Source organism: Papilio machaon, chromosome 4, assembly GCF_912999745.1.
Source record: "Papilio machaon chromosome 4, ilPapMach1.1, whole genome shotgun sequence".
In the NCBI taxonomy this organism is placed as follows: domain Eukaryota; kingdom Metazoa; phylum Arthropoda; class Insecta; order Lepidoptera; family Papilionidae; genus Papilio; species Papilio machaon.
The window spans coordinates 5,784,701-5,812,032 of NC_059989.1; the positions used below are offsets into that span (position 1 = coordinate 5,784,701).

Sequence of the window (27,332 nt, forward strand, 5' to 3'; positions counted from 1 at the left end):
AACACGATTATAATTTTCATATTTGTTCCTACCTCTAGTCTTGTCGATACTGGAGATATACAAAGTCTTTGTTTGCAAAAGGATGTGCATATAGCAAACGATTCATTTATATACAGGGATGATATAATGACATATTTGATGTAGATAAGTTGTAACGACAATATACATAGTTGGATCTCACGAGAGCGATAATTGCGAAGGTCGCGCCGCAGCTGGATCTAGGCGTCACACATCCAACTCCTCCGTTTCATATCAATACATAGTTAGCTTATGACGATATACTGGTCAATTACATAACATGCGAATATGAAATTAAAACACATGTAAATAAGGTACATTTCGGTGTAAACACTAGCGCGGTCGGTGGCCTTACCTCGTTAGAGTTCATGCACCCGCGCGAAACTGGGCCACGTACCTCGTGTTGCTCCCCCCACCTGCACTCCCCCCTCCGGCCCCTCGCCGCTCACCGCTCACCGGCCCGTTACCTACCACTACAATTTCAATGAAATGTTACTACAACTAGATTTAAAAATATAGTATTGCAATTTTTAACGCGAAAATAATATCGCATTTCAATGATAAACTACCTACGAGAATTTATCGCAACGTATGACGTTATCATGTTTTTTGTCGACTTGCGAATCAATAGAATTAGGGCACCAAGGGCAATTACGAAATAAATGTTACCTCTAAATGAGTTTACATACATTCTCATTCATTTGTCAATAAATAAATGAGTAAAAATAGATGATGGTTGACACGACAACCAATTTATAATATTATCTAGCAAATGACGTAACAGAATTGTCGACGAGTCGAAGAGAAATGCTGTCACCGAGCTCCGGGGACCTGAACCAGTATTGCGCTGCGCTGTTGCGCAAGCGCCGAGAAAGTGCGAGTAAAAGTTGACGCAACCCGCGTCACACACCCACACACCCACATCGTCGCGTCATACACACACATACACTGTATTCTAATGTATCTCGTATCAATGCAACATTGTAGATACTCATTAGATTTCAGCTCGTCGGAAAATTTATTTCCTAATCAACTTGCTAATTTCATGTTTATATGGATAACTGGAGTTTGCGTTCATTTGAATAAATACATATCGTTTAGTGGTGACTTTTTGTAAAAAAACAAAATCTGATTTTCCTCTTTTTGAACGTTGTTTACGTTCAACGATGTTTTTAATTTAATAGGAAAACATTGGGAAAGATTAATCTTTATCCATCACTGATAAAGTTGTAGCCCTGACGCACGCGGTGATATTATATTGACTTAAAGCGGAACTTTCAAGGCTGATTGCAAGCCTTTTACTAATAAATATAATTGGAACGATTTGAAATTGTTGCGCGGCGCACAGCATCCGTTAAAATAGTACCTTGATGCTTCTCACCTTCGAGCGCCACGACTCACACATAGGTCGCCAAACCCATCTGCGAGCAAACGGCGAACTGCAATAGCGCAGTTGTTTGTTTCTTGCTGATTACTAAGAAGACATCGACGGAGATTTGCGTGCGAGGTCAGCACTCGCCACAGACTAGGAATGTGTTTCAGCAACGCAATCAAATGCCACCTTCATTTTGTTGAAACAAAACGCAATCTGCATTCTTTCGCTGATTTACATTTGACTCATTTGACAAACGTTTTACTCCCTGCTTATAGATATCCCATTTCACACAATCCTCTCCTCCTTAGCTCAAAAGCTTACCATTGAAAAAGGTACCATAATACTATTGATTTTGTAAATTTTTAAGTTGATAAATTAAATGTACTTAATAATATAGAAGTATAATCCAAATTCGGTTTTATTTTGTTAAAGTAATTTCTGGAGTTAGTAAATTTCTAAGTAGTGGGTTATGGCGGGGGTTACGGTGAACGGCAGGGGAGGGGAGGGCGCTCTGTGGCGACAGAAATAGGGCGCAGAGGACAGAGCAAGGCTGCCCCGGTTGCCGTGCGTCGACCCGCACCCGTACCTAAGATACGTACCTACGTAGCCGAATAGCGGCCTGCGCTTGTGTGCGTAGAGACCCGCTACGGATCTACGCGTTGCGCCGCAAGCACAGTATGCACTCCGCTTACTAACTTTATTCACTCAATGAAAAAAATTATAAAACAAGAAAAGTATAAAAATGTTCTCTTGATTTATTGATATTTTTTTTTTATTTAATTAAATTTGTGAAATGAAATATACTTAAAAATAAAACATGAAAATTCATAGCGCCATCTGGCGCAGAGTAGTGTATACACGAGCGCTTACCGAGTCGCTTAGCTGGCAGCCACCTCCCGTCTCTCTACGCGATAAGGGCACGAGTTCGTTGCCCCGATAGAGGCTGACCTCAAAAACGAGGACACTGCAAAATTAGGACGCTGACAACGTAACGACTCGAGCGCCCGCGCGCTACAATACACTTTCAACTTTAACATTATACAATACGATCTAAATTTGCATATTAAATTAGATTGAACTACATATATTTGATCAATTAGGCAAATACGCTGACTCCGACAGCAGTGAGCTAGGTTGAAGTGTTTCACTTTATGATAATAATAGGTTCCAGTTTATTCTAGGAATACAAACGGCGGAGAAGACATGTATGGGCACCGTGGCTAATGCGAACGTAACAAAATATGTATTAGTTAATATTTGATCAAACTTTAACCTTTGTTGATTAACATTAATATACCTCTATGTTAAGATGACGCATCATCCTTTATTAACGTTCATTGTAACCTTCAGTAACTGTGGCGGACATTTAAATAAGCTTTAGTTAACTTTTAAAACAATATTCTATATTATTATTGAATGATTGTAAATTATTATTGATGAAAAATGATTGTTTCTGTCTAATTTATTTCAAGCAACAGGACCATTTTTACTGTTTATTGGAGACTTGTGTCTAAAAAGATTTGATTTTGTTGTTGTTGAATGAAGATGTTTAAAAACACTGGAATTTAAAGTTTAAAAAAATTTTTTTTTTTTTTGAAAATGAACTATTGTTAACTTTTTTTAATCTTGTGTGAGTTTTGTCCAGTGTTGGATAAAAAAAAATAATTTATTAAAAAGTAATTTTTTGCCGTATCATTTGAGTCCATTTACTTATATGCATGTCTTAATTTTTCACAAAAAAAATCATATACAAGTTTTGTCAGGACATTTATTTTACAACTTTATTATTAATAATTTTTCATCTTTTGTTTCAGGTAAATATTGCATCGTCACGACTAATTTATGTGAGATATATTACAATTGTTATTTTTAACTTTTATTATAAAATATTGAATTGAAAGGATTTGATGAACAAAATTACACAATTAAACGTATGTTTCCACTGCAGTTTTCAGATTCCACACTCAAATAGAAGATATTGTCTGTATGTTTTTTAAAGTGGAATGCTTCGTTTACATAGAATACACAAAGTTTAATGTTTTACAATACATTCATAGAGTTGTATAGGTACTACATTTGGTTTGCGTATTTTAATTTTCCTCTCCTAAAAGTTATTTATGACCAAACGAAAATATAGGTAGTGGAAAAATACTGAGACGTGTATATTTTTGCTCATTATCATTACGTCAAATGTCTTTTAAAATAATCTGTTTATATGTACGAGTATATATGTATGTAAATATTCAGATAAAGGTAATTATTTACATAATACGGTGATAACTTTCATTTTAATATAATATATTTATGAACATAGATATTAAGTTTATGTTATAATTGAAGCATAACCTATACCAACATAGTATACTTTATTCAAGATCAAATATGACGGTGACTAATGTTTTCTTTTTATATTGTGCTTGTTGCCTGACAGGTGGGTAATATTTTTTCGCATATATTTACGTTCTATTGTTACCCCTATACGGATAGTCTGTACCAGAGATTCTCAGCTCGTTTTTTTATATAATATTTAATTTACAAATATTGAAGCATAACCTACACCAACATACCATTACGTTATTCAACGTCTACTACATATACACTAAGGACAACAATTAATGATCATTTATCGAGTATGAGTGCTGCCGATGAATGTTTTCCTGCCTTAGTTGCCGTTTAAGATTTCCTTTTGATTAGTTGGATTATTGTGTTATGTGGATGCATCCAGATAACGAATGCAGTGCAATAAGTGCAGGATGCAGTTCGGTCGCCGGGTGCCGGGTGAGGACGGGGGTCGGGGGGCGCCGGGCTAAATATACCGCGGTCGACGAACTGCAACTGGGTCGCTCCCTGTTCGGCACCGCCACCCCCGTCCCAACTGCGTCCTCCACAATAAATATTAGGTCCTTACATATGAAATTGGCGTTTTGTATGGGAGGAACAAAAAGTCGAATATTTTTTAATATAATATATTTAATTAATCAAAATATGAACCATTATTTTCTATACACTTTTGCCATCTCATAGGTAGTTCATTGATCCCTTTACTAAAAAAACCAGTCGGACGGGAATCAATAAAATCTTTGAAAGCGATTTGGACTGCCCCATCGGAGTTGAATTTTTTCCCTTGCAAGAAGTTATCCAAATTTCGAAAAAAATGGTAATCTGTTGGAGCAAGGTCCGGGGAGTACGGAGGATGTCTTAAACTTTCCAATTGAAGCTCTTCTAATTTAGTAGCCGTCTGTTGCGCAGTGTGTGGTCTAGCGTTGTCGTGAAGCAGCAGTGGCGTGGAGCGATTGACCAGCCTAGGTTGCTTAGCCGCTAGCTTTTCCATCATGGTTTGCAATTGCTGACAATAGACATCAGCCGTAATAGTCTGGCCATATTTGAGAAAACTGTACTGAACAATACCGGCACTAGTCCACCAAACGCTTACAAGTAACTTTTTTGGGGTTAATTTTCGCTTGGGGCAGGATTTGGCTGGTTGGCCAGGATCCAACCATTGCGCTGAGCGCTTCCGATTATCGTAAAGAACCCATTTTTCATCACAGGTAATGATTCGGTTTAAAATACCTTCATTATTGTGCCGGTTTAGTAATGTAACGCAACAGTCGACGCGCGTTTGCCGGTTTGCTTCAGTCAATTCGTGAGGTACCCACCTTTCAAGCTTTTTAATCTTCCCAATTTGCTTCAAATGAATTAAAACAGTTTTATCACTAACATCGCAGCCTGCAGCTAACCCGGACGTGGTTTGCGATGGATTCGCTTCCACAATAGCCTTCAACTCTTCATTATCAACTTGAGTCTCAGGCCATCCATGGGGCTTGTTCTGCAGATCGAAATTTCCAGAACGAAAACGTTGGAACCAAAAACGAACTGTGTTTTCTTTTGCAACACGACCGCCATACACATCATTCACCCTTCGAGTCGTTTCCGCAGCACTAGTGCCACGGCGGAACTCGTACTCGTAAATAATGCGATATTTTAAGTTTTCCATTTTGTAAAATGAGTGACGCAAACAGAAAAAAACAGAAGAAAAAAAACAAATGAATGACGGTCATCGAACCACAAATACATGAGTCTATAGCTGTACAAATTTGAATTTGGTATTCTTTACCAAAGGGGAGAAATTCGTGATTAAAGTGGCCAGTACGAAAAACGCCAATTTCATATGTAAGGACCTAATATATATGTTTTAAACCCAATGCTCTATTTATAGAGAATATTTTGGGTATTTCCAGAAGCGTTTGAATGCAGTTGTTATGTAGTTATGTTATGTATTGTTTTTTATGCACAAAAATACATTTTAAATACAAAGATAGTTAAATTTTTTGGTGGACCTATACCTACTTACGACTCACTTTCGGTTTAGACCCCTATAATTCTTGTGGAATTAAATATCTTGTCAATTAAAAATACGATTAGGACAAATTACTTTTTAACAAACCCATTCGGTATTACTATAGAAATGTAAGACTATATATATAATGTCATGTACACTTCTAAAAACAAATAAAGGTAAAGCTCACCCAAGTTTGTAATTGTATTCACGTTAAGTAGCCAATTTAAGGTGAATACAGGGGTAGGCTTTATAACAAGTGCTCAGGTATCAATGCACAATATTAAACATTTATCTTAAATTGAATAGGTAACAAACAGTTTTGTACACATTTATAGTATAACTAATCTTACAAATCTATAACCGCGATTCGACAAGATAACGGCAAGGTGGCGACCTCATTGCGTTAAAAAATTGGGTCATTTAGCGAGGAGCGAAGAGCTCTCCCTATGTCGCACTGATTGGTCGTTAAGAAACGTCGCGGAAGAATTCAGTTACAACACGAATTGTGTGCGTTCCCGTTTTAAATTAGTTTCATGTTTATAAAAGGCTTGTTGTTGGGACACGTCATGTGCGTGGGTGTTGTTGTTTTCCCTATGGTAGGCGCGGGGAGGTGAGGTGCGGCGCGGGGCAGAGAGGGGGAGGTGAGCGCGGCGAGGGCGCGGGGCGGTGCGGGACGGGCGGGTGTCGCAAGGCGGGTGCACGGCCGGCCGTCGGCACCGCGCCGACCCTGACTGACTTATCTCGCGAACGTGAGTCGCGCGCAAATTCGCATTCTAATGCCGCTGAATTTAACGAACCTCGCGATTATTTGCACGGCCGCCTTTAGCGCGCCATCGGCTGCGACACGCTGATACGTTCACTTTACTAGGCTAACTCGTGAGCTCTAATCACCTGTAAATGGCTGAACAGTAGTGAGCGGTAGCTTTAACTGCCATTAGAACCATTCATTTGTTATTTTGTATTAAAGTTCAATCGTTACTCATATTTCTTGCTCTTGTTTACTTAAATAATATGTATAAGATTATAACGAATATAGTTAAACCAACACCATAATTGTAATCTTGTAAATCGCTGTACGCTAACTATCTTGTACCTATTATTGTTATTATATTATTGTTATTTTTTAGCTGTAAGTCCATGTTAAAAATAAATAAACAAGTGCTTCTGAATGCTTGAGCCTAGCTGGTTACTGGTAGTTATGGCGATGCCAAGGGTCAAATTTCAGGAGAAGCAAAAAATCTTTTTCTTTTACATTTTCCCTTGTTTTTTGAAACAATTATTCCTATGTATTGACGCAATTTCTCAGCAAAATATATCGCTAGAAAAATTTACAACTTGCCTTTTTTATAATAATTACAAAATGGAAGTTGTATAATTTCGATGCGAATTTTTAATATTTAAAGGATCGGCAAATAGAGTATTGCGTCGTCATGTAAATAGGTCGCAGCATCTCAAAGACTAAACGTTTCCACCGGTCCCCGCTGACCCCGATTTCTCGACTACAGGATTTCCACAGTATGACGGAGAAAATCATTATCGTGATGGCCGCTCTCTGTAAATACTGGGCCGAAATTAAAATAACTTTGCTTCGATTGACGTAGCTTTGTATTATCCCGAAATAGATTCTTAAGAAATCAATGGAATTCTTGAAAATTAAAACGAGCATTTAACGTGAAGTATTTTAAAATAATTCGTGATTGATATATAAAAATAAAAAACTACAGTACCAGGCTCAAAGGGTTTTGGCAATCCTTACAGATCTGGCACGATGTGTAAGCTTTCTTTAAGCCAATACCTACTACAGAATGGTTCTAGAGTTATTATGAAAATTCAATTTATGTAATTCATAAATATATTAATGTTAATTCAACCCATGGTATACGATATCATGACTTGAATTTACAGCGATTGCGAGTTTTTACGGAACGGTTGTTCAAAATAACGAATTTCGTAATAAGTATTCTCAATTAAATATTTAAAATGAACATTTGAATGTTTGGTATTTTGTGCTTCAAGTACTTTACACTTAATTAAGTACATTTTAAAGTATAATATTACTAAGTTTACTTTTATTTTCTTAGTACATATCGAGACAAATATAAAACTTGAACTAGCGTTGACAAAGCCCGTAAAGATGGCTGCAGAATAAATGTTTCTCGCGCTCAAACTGTTTGCAGGTCATAAATAAGTTGTAGGCTTATTCACCTTGATGTAATAAGTTACAGACAGGCTGTAGGTATGGTGAGGTAAGAGGCTAGGCTGGATCTCGACAACAAGAGTGGTAGGGAGCGGCCGCGGCCGAGTCGGACTTTGTAATACATTCGGCCTAGTCAGCGTTCGTTGCCCCGCGCGCTCGAGGCCGCGCGCCGACCGACCAATGCGCCCGAACCACCACAAAACGTTCGCTAGCACCGCTTTTTTATAATTTGACTCTTTTAAAAACAAGGTAATATAACGACAAAGATTATATGTATGTGCAAATCATGCTTTGACTCAAAATTTAAAATATGTTTTAATATGTTTTATTCTAAATAAAGAAAGTTACTTGCTAAAGTGTGCATCTGCATAGTTTTATTTGTCTATAATCAATATGGTACCGTTAAACTGAAAAGTTATTTGATCCATTTTTAGTTTAGAAAGCTAATACATAAAAGCTTGATCGTATCAATTAACTGTAATAATCAGGGTGTTAATAATAACGAAATAGGAAATGTAGGCATGAAGTGACCTTACAAACATTATATGAAGAAGAAGCCTTGAAACCATATGTTTTTAAATACATATTTACAATCTCATTGCCTTTAAAACAATTAAGTTTTCATCGAGACCTTACAGCTCACAAGGCTGCCTTATATAAACAAACGGATCATGTAGATTGTGCAGGTACATACGCGTTCCCGCTATATCCACTTATATACAACATCTGTTATTTATATAGACTGACGCATTATCTAGCAGATCAAACTTTAAGTGCAACCTAAATCTATTCTTTAATATGAATCACAGAAAAAACATGCTGTATCATCATTGAATAAGTAAGTGATTCTAAAATAAATATATGGCAAGTATATAAACACTTTTCACATCAAAAGCAAAAGTGAAAGGTTGCGTAAGAGCCGTAAGAGAGAGCCCGCGAGTCCGTTTGAAGCAATGCTGTGAATTCCACCGACCGACTTGCCGCGTCGCACTCATTAGTATGAGGACAGGTCGCATTACTTTCTCTCTCGGTGAGCGTTGCGCAACACTCGCCGAGCCACTCTCTACTCGCTCCTCACTCCTCGCTGTCTCCGCGGCATCCCGACCGATCCGGGTCTCCTACTCTCTCACAACACTAGCACGACAACTCACCGACACGCTAAATACATCCTCGATCCTAATCACGGACTCGTAAGAAATGAAAGTGTTTCGGTAAGTAGTAGGTCAGCGGAGTAGGGCAGCCGGGGTCGACGCCCGCGCAGCCTCGCTAGGTGAAAGTGTACCCCCTCTCGCCCCGCCGAGCCAGTCGGCAAGTTACCTGCGCACGCGCCTGGTTTTTTTTTGCAACACGGCCATGGGTCCTATTACGATAACTGCGAATCGACGCTCCAGCTGCGAATTTAAACGTATGGCCTCAACTGTCAATCACTCGGCACCGTGCTGAATTGTAAAGCAAGTAAATCGACAAAGATTTAACATCTTCTGAGATATGTAATTTATTTAAAGAACACTCTGTCTTTACTAGAATATTTGTTGATCAATTTTTATTTTTATCATTATATTTATTGATTAATAGGTGTCGCACGCGACTCTAATCTGTTCTCTGTTCGTTATTTGTTCTTCCAGACTATGCTCTACATCAGGGATCCCCAAACTTTTGGAAACGTGACCCCCTTTTCCAAAATGAACCGTTACTACAGACCCCCGTGGCCAAATTACCTACTTTTAAGATCAATTGTTTTTATTATTACTCATTCTCACTTAGGTCAATAGAAGCAGACAGAGTGAGAATTAGCAATGCTTTAAGTGCGACATCGACCCCAAGGGGTCGATATTGACCCCTTTGGGAATCCCTGCTCTACATCTATGTCAAATTTCAGCAAGATCCGTAGAGCAGTTCAGGAGACCTCCAAACATCCAATCATCCATCTAAACACTCGCATTTATAATATTACTAAGATAACGGTTGTAATAAATAACTTAAAATTTTGCAGAATGTACAACATAACAAACAGTTTAAGAAATTTGTACTTCTGAAGTTTTTCGTTTGAAAAAATGTTGTAGAATAATCGATTGCGATTCAATATGTGTAATTCAATACTCTCTTTTGTATACGTGTCTAGAGTAGGTTAGATATAGACAGACAGAACAGCCGAGCTCTGCCTTTCATAACATTATATTAGCCACGGTTTTCCACTGCCAACGCATTCATATATGTATCTAAACGTATCCTTCTCTGAAAAATCTGAACAAACAATTTTGCATAAATATTAACATTGTATGCAGTAGTGGAGTCACACGATGAAAAAGTGAAAAAGAATAGTTCGCGCGTTCGTGTTTGGCTTACGCAATCAGCAAACGACAGCGATTCAATAGACTCATCTTACGTAAATATAACGTAGGTACTAGTCCACATAATTGTTTGCGTTATATAAACCTAAGCTATGGACATTCTGATGCTTTTACAAATTGAACGCACGATCTACTAAGCTCTGTTTACATTACCATCTTGAAAGACATAAAGCAATACTTACATTATTTGCACATCGCAAAAAATATGTATTCATAGTTATAGTATTTATTATAATAGGTATTGATCTTTTTCTAAACATGCGGTGCGGATACTGAAATGTAAAAAAGGTACAACCACGATTTTTATTACTCTAGTTTCCGACGAGTTAGGATTTTTTTTGTAATCGGTCATATCAAAGCTTGAAAAATTAATCATTGTAACATGGTGTACTCACTCGAATGATGATCGAAGGCATGAAACTGTATAATAAGGCAAAATAGTTTATTTTGGTCTGGACACATTTACACGTTTTGGACCGCTACTGTAAAATTATTACAAACTAGCTGTCGCCCGCGACTCCGAATTAAAAAAGAAAACATAATAAGTAGCCCGTGTGTTCTTCCACACTATCATCTACATCTGTGCCAAATTTCATCATGATCTGTTGAGCCATTCTGGAGATATCTTCATACAAACATCCATCCATCCAAACATTCGCATTTATAATATATTTTAACTATGTTATTATTTTAGTTGACATTAAATTCATTATGAGAAATTAAAAGCTATTTAAGGATGTGTGTATTCATAATTATTATATTTTATTCTTAATTTTAACATACCATATAAATATTTCATTACCTTATATTGAGGTCTGTCAGCAACTTGCCAAAATTCATGAACACTACCTTACCTTCTGGGTCATGGGCGTAATGCTTTTATTTATGTACCTTCGTAAAAATGAGTGTACATGTAAAAATATTTTAGTTATTGATGCAATATAAATAAGTATAAAATTTAATTGTAACTATGGTTCCCGTAATTTTTTTCTAAATCTAATCTTACTAACAATTACAAATGCTAAGTTTAGATGGATGGATGTTTGTTTGAAGGTATCTCCGAAACGGATCTTGATGTAATATAGAACATCGTCTGGAAGAACACATAGGCTACTTATTATTTTTTTATAACTCCGCGCAGACGGAGTCGCGGGCGACAGCTAGTTTGATAATATATCAAAGCTCTTTTTATGTTAAGCTAAGTAGATACATAGGGATTTGCTATTCTTTTTTATCTTAGCCTTTTCCCAGAATTTTGTACTACATATTAAATATTTAATTATAGGTAATTATCTTTATATACGTGCGTCATTGTATATAATTTTGATTTGTAATAATTATATCTATTCGGGTAAAGAAACGGTAAATTAAATTAGTTGCGTGATAATGTCGTGTAGTCGTATAGTTTAGGTATGGCATTTTATATGAGTTGCGAGTTAGATGGGTGAACGCTTGATAAAGCGATTCGAGGTTGAATTGGGAGGCGGGTTGCGAGTTGCGACAGGCGAACAAAGAAAGCGGCAGCGGCCTGGCCTTGGGGAGTTCGTCGACCGACTTTTGCACGTCGCAAGGTTTCGCCAATCGGACTTCTCGCGGCTCCAGGATATTGCCAATTTTATTCAGCGATCTCAAGGCTACGCCGTCCGGGCTATGTAGGCCGTTACTTTTCCCTCAACGATGTCGGGAAAACTATGAGCATTATTTTAGACACAACATGCGCAATTTAATTAGTCAGCATTATCTCTACAATGTATAATATGCACTTGGAATAACAAAATATTCATAGGACATCCCAGCGAGTTACGTGTAATAAGAATTAATGGTGTATTACAAACAATATTATTTGCATATTGCATATTATTCACATGTTCGCTTGATTGTTTTACAGCAATATATTTGTAGGCAATCGCTTACATTAATTTTAATTCAGTTCAGTTCACTATTACAATAGACATGTTTAAAAGTCATTCCTAGTCTATTCTAAAAATGTAATCTTCATAAAGGCGTTTCAAGTTTTCGAATACGAACCGACGAACATAGTTGAAATGAAATTGCCAAATACTTAACCAATGGTATATGATAGGCAAAATAAAATGGTAACAAGCGGCGTGCTCGTGCCCTCGTTACATTTTGACATACTTTTCTACTTACATTTTATGCATAACTACAAAATTACGCACTCGAAACCTAGATCCCGACACGACGACGACACACTTACGTTTTATCTGATACGATTGCTTCGAGGGGTGGCTCGAACTGGGACGTTCAACTCACATACATCGCTAACACGGTTTAACAAACTTTTAACTTATTCGACATTTTATTATAAATTCAATTTCTTTTAATCACAAGGTCACACGGGTCAAGATACGACCGCAAGCGATTGTTTCACGCACGCACTGAAACTTGAAAAAAAATAATTACATAAAATTACGGTTTTTAATTAAATGAAATTATTTTTTTTATTCCAGTCCTTTTAAAATAATATATTTGTGGTCGTTATTAAGTTCAACACAAAACATTTCGTGATATAGGTACTTGACATTTACACGAAGAAAAAATAATCTAAAAAGTTCAAAGTCAGTATAGTAGAGTGGTTAGCCAGTTCGCCTCGAAATGTATTGACCCTGGATCGAATCCCAGGCGATGCTATTTGACGGTCGTTGAGTCAATCAATTGACATCGACAAGTTATGTTCCGTGTTTCAGTAAAAGTAAACAGTAATTTATATTCACTGTTTTTTACTACTATCTTTTTGACACAAAATTAAATTTTAAATGTAAGACAAAATATGTAATCGTTAAAGTTGTGGCAATAATAAACCAAAAAAAAAAAGTGAATTGTTGTGTATCTTAAAACTTTTAAATTAACATAGAATAATCCGTAATTATGTTCTCTCGTAGAACTTAATATTAATTGTAAATTAACTTTAAATTACACTCAATAATTACGATAAATATTTAAAAAAAAAACATATGTGAAATATATCGATGTACGTTAAAACACTATAAACAAACGCATTGCACGCGAACGTAAGTCGTAAATTACACAAATCGAGGCTCACAAACTATTAAAATTTTATGATGGACTATCCGACTTGACCCTGAAGCCTGAACAAATGCGTCCCGTTACCAAACAACGGCCCTGGTACAATTATACAAGACGTAAAATTACATTCCGGTTCCCACTGACTAAAAACATTTACAAAAACATCGCTATTAAACTTTTTTCAAACTGAATGAAAAGGATCACACTACGTAAAGTTACACGAGACGCATTTTCTACATTTATATTTGATTTTTACGTTAGACTAGACTATAAGAAATTCTCATTTACATTGAATGGCTAATAGTAATTGATCTGCAATTACGTGAATATTTTGTTCAATTTAAATAACAGAGTATATCATTATTTCTAACTTAAATTTATACCCACTTATTCAAGTTTGAAATCAGCCTAAATAGATTACAATCTTTTAGCATCTTCATCTACATGTGTAGTAAAAAATTATTTCTGTTATAATGGGTCATGAAACATTTTTTTTACAATTAATTCAACAAAAAGTCCAATCCATCAAAGTGAGTGCTACAAACGTCATCAAAGCTTCTGTCATGGGAGTGATGTTTAAGGTATATTAAGAAATAAAAACGTTGACTTTACAAAGTAATACTTAGTAAATAAACGTAGCTTTTCCAATTGGCCTGTGTTTTTGTATGTTTTGTACAATGTTTTGTTTGATCCAAAAATGATTACAGTAATCTTTTTACCGTTAAATCCTGATCCAAAACTCTTGTATTAAAACATATTACTGTCTCCCTTTTCATAGATAATGAAAAGAACATTGAAAATTGTAAGAACTAAAAAATTTAATAAGTATAAGATTTCTACGCACTAAGATTCTAGTGCGCGTCACCTTGAGACCTATATTGGTACATGGTACGAGTATATTGGTACTACGTCACACACTAAAAACCAGAATATAGTTACGTTTATTAGCAATGGATTAGCAATTAAAACAGTAGTTGATTCATTTCACGTTCAGAAAATTTTACGATGCAAACTTGACGCTTGAATTTAAAGCTATAATTTAGTATAAATAGCTCATTCGAATAATAATAACATAGTGTGTTCTTTACGGCAATAGTAAAATAGAGGCTTCGACCATACAATGGTTATTTGTTAAATAATTTATCTTAATTCGTATAATAATTGAAATGTATAATTGTCTTTCTACCAAGTTAGAATTCTGCAATAGAAATCTGGCGAGGCATCAATTTAAAATCAGTCGTGGCAATTTAAAATACACGTGCAGTGTTCGTCATATGTTTTTTAATTAAAATTGCTATTTATTCCTATCTTCACAGCCTTAATAACTTTATAACAGCAGCATATTTACACCGATTTAACTTTTAGCACGTTCAGAAAAAAAATACTCACGAGCCCAGAATTAAACGCAAAGCATATTTATATGTACAGCTTTATATAAAGTTTAAGTGTATCTAGCAAATGTAACTAAAATTTGAAAAAAATATGAAAATGGTTCAGTGATTCAAATTCCACTGGAGTTTTACTTATAGTTTTTCTAGGGCTTTATTAAGGCAATTCAAATTACAGATGTCCTTATAAAGACGATACTCGTAGATCGTATATGAATTAGCGAGACGTTCACTGATTGACATGTCGCCGATCTCATTAGCTGCCTCTGAATAGAACAACGAGCGGTCTCGAAAGTGGAGCGAGTAGGTGTTTGACAGGCATTACTTGGTCTCTCGCCTATTACAATGCAATTAGAAAGCGAATTGCACAAGTGGTACTTGAGCGGCGTCGCTATCGAAAGAAAGCGCGTCCAATAGCGCAGGAAAGTCTTGACTGGAGGGGGCAGTGGAGGGGCGGCTGCGCGCACGCACCACCATAAGTGGTACACTTTCGATCTTGGCTCGCGTTAGTGAGAGTTGCGCGAAAATGAAAGTGGTGTGCCATTATGGTCCACTTTCCATTACGAGGTCAAGAACCTCGTGGAGTTGTGTTCTAAACGACTACAACTTAATTTATCATTCAACGAGCTTCGAGCGTCAGCTTTATGTTACGCGGCAAGTAAACAATGTTGAAAACAGACGTAAGAGATTGTTGAACCGGCCGCACGAGCCCGCCTGCCTCACGACGTTGCAGCGGTCGTCATAACATTTGTAAGACGTATCGTAAACATTACATGTAACTACTTTTACCGTTACGTTGATTCCGTTATTTAGATTCTTTATTTTTAGCTTGAATGTTCGAGAAAGTAAGCATTACTCTTTTTCTAAATATGTACTTTAAATTAGTTGTTTAGGTATTAAGTGGAAGGGATTTTTAACGTTTTAATTTATGTTAAACGTACAGGGATATAATTACAAAATACATAATGCTTTCCGATATTTCTGTAAAGGTCTAGCATTTATAGAATAACGTCTAATTATGTTCAACATTGGATAGTCATGGACATAAATAAAGGCAAATATAATCATTGTTAGAATGGAACAAAAATGAAAGAGAACATTTCATAGAACATTCTGATTGAAAACTGTTATATTTTATATCTATACTATATTACATATTTTGCTCTTTTCTATTCAAAGTCGAAACAAATGGAGCCTTTGTCGATGCATAGTTTAAAATCATTGGTGCATGAATATGGAACAAGGGTTGCGGAGGCAGCTGGGACGGGGGTGCAGCGGGTGCGAGGTGAACGACCTGCGATGACGTCAGCACGACCTGATGCTGCCCGGCTTCAGCTTAACCCGAACTATGACCTCCGCAGACCCGTATTGTTCATATACAGAGCAAGTATCATTGTCCATGAGATGTGTTTTTCTATGCGAGATATAGAAATAAAGCTTGTAGAATTGTACCTCAATAAAGTAGAATTAAAACAATTTGTCATTTTGTTATTATTTCAGCCAATGAGCTGGTTGTAAACTGAACGTCATTTCGATAGATGGCTGCGTGTATATTTTTTTCAACATTCAATTCGGGAGAGTTTGTCAGTGATTGGTAGTTTGTAAAAGTGAGTATAACCTACTGATGATTTTTAATAACTATGTAGGTAATAGATACTTAGTAATGTTATATGGAATCCGAAAGGGTACGCTACAAATAATTCCTTATAAATCGTTCACACAGCTAACTTTTTTTTATATTTCACTCAACTCAATAAAACCTTTTCGCTCCTCGGTATTGTTGCGCCTATTTTTTAATAATAAATATTTTAATAGATGGTAATTAATCAAGTAATACCAAAGTATCATAACATCACGGTAGTATATAGGCGGTTAGCAACAGCTATTTGCAAAATTATGTCGATAAATAATCCGTTACATTTACGGCATTGGTACGGCCAAACTCTTCGCGGCAAATTAGTCGCCTTGGCCTATAATCTCGGCTAACCGCTCACTGATTCGCCAATTCTAGATTTAGGTTTTCAGTTCAGTGGGTTGAGCTGGACGCTTCCGATCTGCGCTCGTGATACTTTCGACACCCGACATTATTATTAAATGATTCAACAAAAAAGATAACATTAAGTCGAGGACAGTTGCGTGCCTAGAAATGCCTTGATGACGTACATATGAGAATATTTTTATTTGTACACGATGTTCTAGATTAAGTAATGATTCATAAACATATTATGTACGAAAGTACCTAAAGATTACAAAACTTTTCTTAAGAGTTAAAAGTTTTTGGTTTGACTTTTAAATAATAAATGACAAATGAGTAATTTTTCCTCCTTTCTAATTAATTACAAAGAATAAACGCAAAGCGAATAACTATAATTATTGCTTCGATACTTTAAGTATATTTAAAAATGAAAATGGTTTAAAAAAAATAGAAAAATGTCTAAAACTATTTTTGTTTCTTTTGCCATAGATTTATAAATTATTAGAAAATAGTTGTGTGAATTACCTAATATGAATATTTCTCATTAAAACTACAAGATTTTCTTTAAAGATGAGACACAAATAAAATAATTTACATATAGTATCAAAGACTCGTAATATTTCTCCAAAGTCTCGTCTCAAAGCTTTTGACAAAAAGCTAACTTGGTAGACACACAGCTAACTGAGTTATCCAATCACGCCAATTCTCATCATAATTAGGGCCGGAACATCCCCGTAGCGATTCCGTAGCTCGAAGCCCGTTGTTATCCCGCGGTGCAAGGGTGCCAGTAGGGGCGGGCGGCGCGTAGCGTCTGCTACGGCGCGTAGTATGGCGTAGCGGGTGTAGAGCGCGGCGGGCGCCATTCGTGTCGTTGCCGCCGCCGCCGCCGCCGGTCGCACGCGCCTCTCGAGCGGCTCATGCGCCTCCCCAACATGACGGTGACCGAGTGCCCGCACCGCCCTCAGCCCCCGCACGCCCCACGCACCGATGCTGCGGACGCCGACGCCGATGTCCTGCTTGGCAGAGTCCTAGCAGGTGAGCATGATACTGTCATCTGTCAACGCTTTGTTTACGCGACTATTGTTTTTTTTCAGTGCACATGTTACTTCTGAAATGTCATGTTTTGTATCGTCGATGTTTTGATAAACCGTACACTTCAAGTCAGTGATGTAACCAGTCATTCTTAGATGTTATACAACGATTAAATATTACTGAAGTAGTACATACAATTAGGTCCTTTTCACTTTCCTGCGAGGCGGGTAAGGCGCGCGGTGCGGGCGGCGGAGGGACTCGCGGATCTAGGTCGAGCGGAGTTCGTTGCCCTCGGCCTTCCCGGCTATATTCGACGTCGCTCGCTAATCACCGCTCCTCCCCCCCGCCTCGTGCCCCTCGAGCCCCTGCATCACTCGCAACATAGGCACGATCGCACAACATCATTATTAAATATTTTTCCTTTTAACATCATATTTCATAGCTACTCTCATATTAGTAAGAATTGTAAATCTCTTAAATTTTACAACATTCAATCAAGATATAAGTAGCATTTATCAAAAAATTTTGTATTTTAAATCATTTAGGCAATTTTCAATTTGAATGAAAAATTTTTTTAATCGATAAAATATGTAAATTATTGTAAAAGAGCTCAATTTATTCAATGTAAAAATTCTTTAAATATACATGAAGTTACATCTATAATTGACAAATCTATTTATAGATCGTATAAAATTTGAACAGAAATATAAAGATATATTAACAGCAATAACGAGATCAGTATTGTTGGTTGCATTGCACTATTTGCGAAGAGAGTGAGTTTGCAACTCGCCGCGCCGCGCCGTTTCGCAAGTGGATCCATCGCCGAATGCCATTTAGTTTGGAGGCCGCGCAGTCGAGGGCCCGCGGTCATCGGCCCCGCGGTATCTGGGTCGCCTCAGAATAACCTAGCGCCGATACTCTAATAATATCCACACGAAGCCTTGCTCCATACTGTCGTCCCACTCTCACTCGCGACGCTACCGCTGCGACATTCGTTTCGCAATGCACTTACTACGATTGACTATCTCTTTCCCGCTTAAGAACGTCACTTAGCAATAAGTACGGTTAAATATTAATTACTAGTAGTACTAAGCTTACTACAATTTTAGAGAAGTCAGATTTATTTTATTTTAAGAGGAATTATAGTTAAGTTTTCATAAATTAATCCTCATCTTTTCTTAATGCAAACAAATATAAGAAATAAATTTAATTTACGTTTGCATTGCAGTTGCTAATAATTAAAATATTGTTTATTTTCTAAAAAAGATCACACATACATTCTTTTGTTTAAAAATGAGGTAATTATAAATTTGATTTGAAAAGGAAAAATATTTACAATATTTTAATCTTTATGTCACATAATAAATGATTATATTAATAGAAATATTAATATTAATGTGATAAAAATAGTTACTTTCATAAATTAAATCCTTTTCAATAAGAATTTTAAGACAAAATTCAATTGAATAATTCAAATAAACAAAAATATTAAAAAAAAATTATACAAGAGATAGAAACAATGAGTAGTGTGACGTGAGCGGGGCCTGCCGGGGGAGGTGGTGGCGGCGGGCGGCGGGGCGCGAGCGGCGAGGCTCAGAATTGCGATCAAGGCCCCGGGTTCGTTCACCCGCTCACAATTGGGTCACGCTCGCCCCGCGCAACACACACAAATAACTGTTCCAACTCGCACCGACTCACTAAATCCGTCCCTGTAGTGTCACAACGCAAACCAATGTTCACAATTATTGTGTTAATTACACAGATTTTGAAACGAGTTACAAGGTTCGATATAACCGTTTACGTCGAACGCGGAATTTTGTAAATTGTTTTAGTAAATCGTTCAAAGTTGTTTTGTATTGAAAACAATTACATCAATTTATTTAAAGCGCACCTTATTAGTCTGTGTTAAGCCAAATTGACAATAAAATGAGTTAATTACGTTCATTAATTAAATTTATCATGTTTATGAGTTAACTGTTAATTAAAATGAATGTAAAACTTTAGATAAATATGAAATTTTTTACTATTATCATTATTTACTTATTATAACTTGACCCTTAAACATGCAATAAAATATTTGTTTAAATGTCTTGAAAGCTAAGAAAGCGCAGATTTAAAACAATATACAACAATGTTAGGGGATGCTTATTTAAACTGCGTACTGGGGTGACTATAGTGGTCACAAATTTTGTACCGAAAATGGGACAAGCACACATTTTTTCTATGTTGGTTTGTATTCTGATAGGATATAGTCTATTAAAATAGGATATATTTAGTATTGTTATTAGTCATGCATGACATTTAGTCCTTTCGTATTCAAGGAAACATAAGTCGAAACTAACATAGTATACTTACGTCGTGAGTATCGCGTAGCGCGCGCTCCGTTCACGCAACGTTGAATCGTCGACGCGAGTCTCTATCCGGTCAGTACAGGCTGACATGAATTCACGAAATGTTCACTGAATAGATTTATTCTGCCATCTTGAAAATCGCGGCAACTTTTGTAGCTACGATCTTCACAAACATCTAGGACTTTGTATTGCTTAAGTCGCTTAGAGATTAAAATCGCTGGGTATCGATCGATATTGGAAGAAAATTAAATATTACTGTAAATTACATTTCCGGGTTGAAATTTGAATTAGTAAATATCAAATATTAAACTTGAAACAATTCTTTATAGCCACACATTATTATTGTGTTCCGTAAAATTAATAAAGTACAATTTTCGTTAAATTTAATTCGAATTAATTTTCACTATAAAAACGTATCTATAAAAGTAAACCTTTGAATAGGTTTTGAGAATTACTATAGGCAAATCCTGGACAGTCCTCCGATATGCAAAGTGATGGTGTCAGTATTGTCGAGTGTGTGATGTTGGGGCGAGGTAGTGCGGGGCGGGGCGGGAGCGAGAGGCTGCGGGTCGACGGCCGCGCCGCCCTGACCCCAATCCGCGGCCGGCGGCCCACTGCGCGGACCTCACCACCACACACAGCGGAAAAAACCCATTCAACGCTTCTTTCTGCATTCAAAAATAAACTACAAAAGCCTTTGCAATAATTACCAATATTAAAATATTTACTTTAACCAATAACTCTATAAATAAAAATAAAAAAACTTTACAAATATTTAAAACATTTCCTAATTTTCATTTCTCAAAAAATACGATAAAATTTTATAAATAACAATCGTAATGAATAAGTTAATTTTATAAAAATCAAATACATGATCATCAATTATAGTGGAGCTTATTTCAGAATTCGTTTGTTCTTTACTTATTTCTATGTAATTGGTTAAAATTCAACAAATTACGAAATGGAAAAGTAGAGCATGGGGTTGCAGCAACTTATTCATCATCAGAGACACCACAAAAGTGTTACGATGACGTCACGCGGTGAATAATAGCCGCCATCTTTATTTTTTCATTCCGCGTAATATTTTCCTCTTAACCCGCTAACCTGACCACGTTCCTCTACACGAAATATCTGGCAACAATTTGAGAGCGGCTTACAAATGTTGCCTCATTTTTTATACGTTGAGGATCAATTTATGTTCAAACAGTGTCGAGATATTGCAGCGTTCTTGGAATTATTTCGTATAGACCACTTTCGCATAGATAACACGTAAAAGTGGGTTGCCAAGTGCAATACAAAGACTGAGTATTTTTAGTACACAATATCTTTTAAAATAACAGACTGAGGTTATTTTTATTATGTATTATTTTAGCTTATAGCTTATAAACTAAATATCTATAAGAAAAGTAGTTGTATTTTAGTTTATTTGTTAAACTGATTTGCGCATAGGATACGCAACAAAACGTCACAGAGTGCAAGCTACGTTACATAACGCGACTCGTGCAGTCGTCGCTCATATTTTGCTCGCTCTGGCCACAATTAATCATTATCCTGTGTATTAACAAACCGTTTCTTTATTGATTGAGCGCAACGAACTTTAATTAGGTCATTAGTAACGAGTTAAATTAGTTGTTAACTGTTGAGGATTAACCACAATGATGACGTGACATAATCTATGAATATATGTCAGGAAAATATGTTTTTTGCCGGTAAAATCCCATACTATAGGTATTTTTAACATAATACAAATGAACAAAAAGTATATGTTGTTGACTGTTTTTTTAAAATGAACAAAACAACTTTCTAACACAAACAAAAAAAGTAAAACATATAAAAAGGATTAAGCTAATTCTCTTCTTCGTTTAAAAATCCGTTTCTTAAAATTTTGATTCATTTTATACATTTAATTCAGAACGAGATTTTCAAATTGATTTATTCCAAATAAGTACATCATCTTGTACAAACAGCTCAGAAACGAAAGTAAAAGTTACGCGTTGTAAATATTCATATGTTACTGCTACAGAAACTTACAAATATATCCTTTAAATTATATGTAAAAATACTTGGACTAACGCTGAGCCTGTGTAATTCTGAAAACAAAATAAAGCATACTTTTTAAATCTTACCTAAAGTACGTAATTAAATACGTATATGGTTTAAATACGATTTTATTTAAATCGTTATGAAAAATTAAGGGTAGGAAAAATCAAAATAAAAAGTATTAACATGAAAAATATGAAGAGGGCACGCAATTATGGGGTTGAAGTTGATGATTATGGTAGGCGATGCAACACTGCCAGCGCAAGCCTACTTGCTCTAAATATTGCTGGAGTGGGCTAGGGAGCGAGGTCGACGACCCCGCTCGCCCTACCCTCAACTAAGTTTCCGGGCCATTTGAATGTCACTTATACACTTCCTCAGGAAATCGGATTACATGTCCTCTTTTTATTTTTTACTTTTTTTCTTCTAATTCTTTAACAAATACAGGGGTCTCGGCTCCGAATATGAATTTGTCCCATTCGGTGTCGAGACCCTTGGTCCGTGGGGTCCTAGCGCTAAAAGTCTTTTTAAGGAAACATCAAAAAGGTTAGTCGACATCACAGGAGACCGAAGAGCTGGCAGCTACCTCGGACAAAGAATAAGTCTTGCCATTCAAAGGGGGAACGCTGCCAGTATCTTCGGAACCTTGCCTAAAGGGACACCTTTTAATGATATATTTTAGTTTTTATGTATTATATTTAATCTAATATTTTAATTTATTGTATATAAATTTTTGATTCAAATAATAAAACAACACAATGTAATTCTGATGTCTCTTTCTATAATGCTCTGTCTTAAGATTTCGTTAAATTTAAAACTCCATGTACATTTTGTTTATGAATTTGTCTTTGATCTTTTATTGGTTGCTTGATTACTTCTTATCCATTTACAAAAAATATTTTCTTTTGCCCTTCAGTAGAAAAGAATATTTTTATCCATATCTAGCCGATGCGATTGAAATGCAACAAATTATTTAAAAATAATTGTAATATCACTAAACAATATAACAATCGAATAAAAATATGTTATCAGTGACAAAATTTTAAATGAAGAGTAGAATGGCAAACAGCGCCATCTGGTGCTGAGTAGATTGTTACTGATAATTTCGATAGATGTCGCTCGAAGACCAAACACGTGCCTGCTTTGTAACACAGTGTCCAAGAAACACGTAAATAATCGTGAATAGAAATAAATTAAATAGTAAAACTTCTCATTTATGTTAGTTTTCTAATTAAATAATAAAAGACACAATCTTTAAATTTTACAATGGAATGAACTATGAACTCATTATTATAGATATAACTTCAGTATGAAATAAGGAATTCTTTTCTTCAAAATTTCCCTAAAAATATTTAACTTTAAATCTACGTAATTTTAAAATGTTACAAAAAATAACAGCCCTCTTGCTTCCATCAAAAGTGTTAAGATTCAAACAAGGACTATGAGTCCTACGACAAAAGATATCATAATAGTATAAAAGTCATTATATTTTCCGCTAGACATTGATGTCACATTAACGCACTGTTTTTTAAGTTAATATTATTGTTTTATACTAATTTATCAGAATGGTAGTTATAGTTAATTACGGAAATTCTGATATTAAAACGCCAACAACTAAAAATAGCTTCCCGGTTTAGCTGAGCGGGCGGCTGCAGGGGTGAGCAGAGGGCGGCGACCGTGAACTCGGCCGACCCCTGCCTCCCTGCAACCCCACACTTACACCTACACAAATAACTCGTGAGGGTGCTTGCCACCCCGCGCTCGCAGTCTACCCGCTCTTTCCAGATGCCGTTTGAACAAATACCAAATTGTTAACCATTCACTGTCCGAAAGGACCGAAAAAAATCTGTCTTTATCACTAATTGGACCCTTTCCTTTGAGATATCTACTTTGTTACACATATCTACAGTCGAACCTGGATAAGCGAGAGTCCAAGGGACCGCGATATTTTTCTCGGTTATAGCTGTTTTTCTCTTACCCGAGTTTCTCCCTTATGGAGGTCGTTAGTACCGAACAATGACTTTCGCTAATGCATGTTTCTTGATTATCCACTTCTCGTTTATCCAGGTTCGACTGTATTGTACTTTCTTGCTATTTCATCTGTTCATGAATATTTCATGTTAAAAAGTCGTTATTGTGGTGCTAATTATAAATTAAGATTGGATATGGTATGGGGTGAGTTAGGACGCATGCGCGTGACTCGCCCACGCTGCCAGCACGCCGACCTCGGCTTTCGCGCCAAACCGCCCCCGAACGCGCTCGTGCCCGAACTTACTCCGATATGGAACTTACTCGTGACAGTTTACAGCCGCCAAAAGAAACAGGTAAGTAACTAAATCATAACATTTAAATGATATGACGTCATATCTCAGAGTTCATTGACCTCGCACTGGTAATAATCGATAAGTTTTGTAGGTGTTATTTCATAATGATATCTTGGTACACGTGAATTTTAATTTATATTAGTTTTTTTAATTTTTGGTACAATGCAAAACAATAAAAACTTTTATTAGAACATAATTATATGTTATTACTCGTAGTAATAATTTCAATTTACGATTTAGCGATCTTTAGTTTGATTCACAATACATTTTTTGTTAATTTATTCATTATTTTATTTTTTAGTGGCGCGAAAGAGAACTACTAACGCATCGATGTATTCAAATTCTGACTTAATAGTTAGTGAAACTTTCAATTTATTTTTTTTAAGCTAACGTTTTTGAGAAAATTTCATTGTTGAATAGTGAATAGGTATATATCGCAAAAAGGTTTTAAGTGATTCAATGAATGAAATAACTTCATATTTTTAAACAAATGAAGTTCATTTCAAATTGACAATTCATGCATTTATCCCTTACTGTCTACTTAATTTATAATAACTACGTCACGAGTCACTTCTTATGACGTGATAGTGGCTGCATCTAGACCGGAACAGCTCGGCCAGGAGCGAGCGTCGGCCGTCGGTCACATCGCTCTATTGCACTCCATGCATATTCCATTGTAGTGCAACATCCGTTCCACTTTCACACGTATCCGCCAACACGATCAATCAAACTACGTCTATGACAATCCTCAATCACACCGTAACGTCGGGACTCACCGCCCCTCACTCCACCAAGCGTATCTTGTTGCTTTCGTTCGATGTTTCAAAGTTTTTTTTCTTTCTTTACGGCTCTTACTTTCATTCACTATCACTTTGTTTCTTAGTGGATTTTTATATGCTGTGAGCAATTTTAAGTTAATTTAATTATGGAAGAAGTTTTGAGGATTCGAAAAATACGCATCTGTTTTACATTGGCATGCTTTTGTTCTCTTTTGTATGTTTTGGGTATTATATTTGATTTAATACATACGTAATCGAACACATCGGATGTATTGCAATTCTATTAATGTCTGGTTTACATTAGTATCTGATGTTTTATATTCTGTTCACAACAAAACATAGATATAGTTGATGTTCGCGCTGCGTAAACAAAGTATTGAAACTGTTTTCTTTTTTTAATAAATAAAAGTTTATTTATTAAGGCTATTTTCTTATGATACGCTGCCTCACATTATATTCAAACATGCTGTACGATCGAAGGATTACACATTGCAGGCCCGCCGCCGCCAATACTAAGTAAATATTAAAGCCACGCTGGATTCATTCAATCCAGACGGGGATTTTTTTTCTCAGTCGAATGCTTGTTTTTTCAAACCTGAAAGAGCCGGCATGTTTTATTGTACAGGACGGTATTTCAATCTCCTTCAGCGTTGAAAGTCCTTTCAAGAAATTGTAAAGCGAGACTCGACGACGCCCTACACAGCTGCATAAGGAAAAAAATAGGTGTGTGGCTGAGTGTGCGTCTAGTGCGCGACGTCTATGTACTTAGAGTGCATCGCTCCCGGCGCCGTGTCGTCGCACTGCATATAGGCCAGTGCACGCGAATGCCCGAGCCCCCCGCGCCCGTCGCCTGCGCCCACCGCCCCCCGCCCGCGCCCTGCACCCGGCGCACGGCCCTGCTGCACCTCGCGATTTTCCATTTCCACCGCGATGCTCGCTCGCTAATTCCAGCACTTCACAGATGGCGTAATGCGGAGAAATTTCTCTGGCTTTTCTCCGACCGCGAGGCCGCCTTCCGGTAAAGGGCTATTACATGACGGCTTCATTGAACTCCAATGAACTGAGAAAGTGATGTTTCATTTTATAACATCGTTACGACACTAACATTGTCTAATAACTTCGAGCTATGAAATTTGTAAACAATAATTAAATCGATTCATGTAGAATTGAGAATCGATAATTACAAATTAAATGATACATTTGGTTCATTAAGTCTACGTGATAAAGCAGACTTACGATGCGGGCCATAAAATCACTGATGTTCTATTTTAAAATGAACTCATTAATTATATGTAAGGTTTATCGGTGGAGCGAAGAGCGCGTGTGTGCCGGGCTCGGGTTCAATCGGTCGGCGAGGTGACGGCGGGCGCGTTTGCGGGCGGTTGCGACTTGCGACGTTGTGGAGCTCGTACCGCGGATGTAGTTACAAGTTCCCGCGGTCGTTGCCCGCCCGATGCGAGCTGCGAGCGGCAACCGGCGAGAGGCGAGCGACGACTCCCCTATATCGGCTGGCTAACTGTGGCGCGGAAACTAATTCTCACTCGAGTCGTGCCCGAGCCGCCCGCGCCCCTTAACCATTAACCTCTACGAAATGGCGCGCACATAAAAAAACCATCCAACTTTATAAGAAAAAAAAAATTAAACGGTAAAAGAGTTTTCCAGAGAACCAACGATTTCATAAAAAAACAAAATATCCTTAAATCCAAGGTGCATATTTGTATGTAATTGTTAACAAAAAGTGTAGCTAGTTTGTTTTGTGTATACAATATACATGTAGAGCATACTAGAAAAACTTCATTCGTAAAGTGTCCGTACTTTCTCCAGACAGTTGTGCGAAGCTCATTAGGGGCGCCGGAGTCAAACTCGGTTATTACGAAGTCATCAAAAATTAATAAGTAATAACAATGCGGAGCGAATGTGTGAACGAGGAAATGGTTGCGTGCCGTTAGATAACTGTACAAGTCTAGTCTAGAACAATCCTGTGCGGCCTTACCGATAGGATCGCCGACTCGTCCTGAATTGATGAGCATTCTTATACCATAGATTCTAGCAATCCGTTGGTTATTTTTAATTTAATCCATAAACAATAGATATCTTAATGTCCATATTGATTCC

The 27,332-nt window shown here is 36.7% G+C and overlaps 1 protein-coding gene across 3 annotated transcripts in view; it reads left to right on the top strand.

The window, feature by feature from the left end:
* Positions 1 to 27,332, top strand: part of LOC106720319 (ecdysone-inducible protein E75) — a 100,942-nt gene that overhangs the window by 24,672 nt on the left and 48,938 nt on the right. The window contains exon 1 of one of the 3 annotated variants that reach the window (XM_014514943.2): positions 17,573 to 17,726. The exons of 1 other annotated variant lie outside the window; for it this stretch is intronic. In XM_014514943.2, coding sequence (XP_014370429.1) covers positions 17,609 to 17,726 — 118 coding nt within the window. In that variant the 5' untranslated portion in view covers positions 17,573 to 17,608. Of the gene's footprint in view, positions 1 to 17,572; positions 17,727 to 24,380; positions 24,439 to 27,332 lie in introns of those variants that run through there. One more of the 3 variants, XM_045686888.1, reaches the window with a different exon arrangement.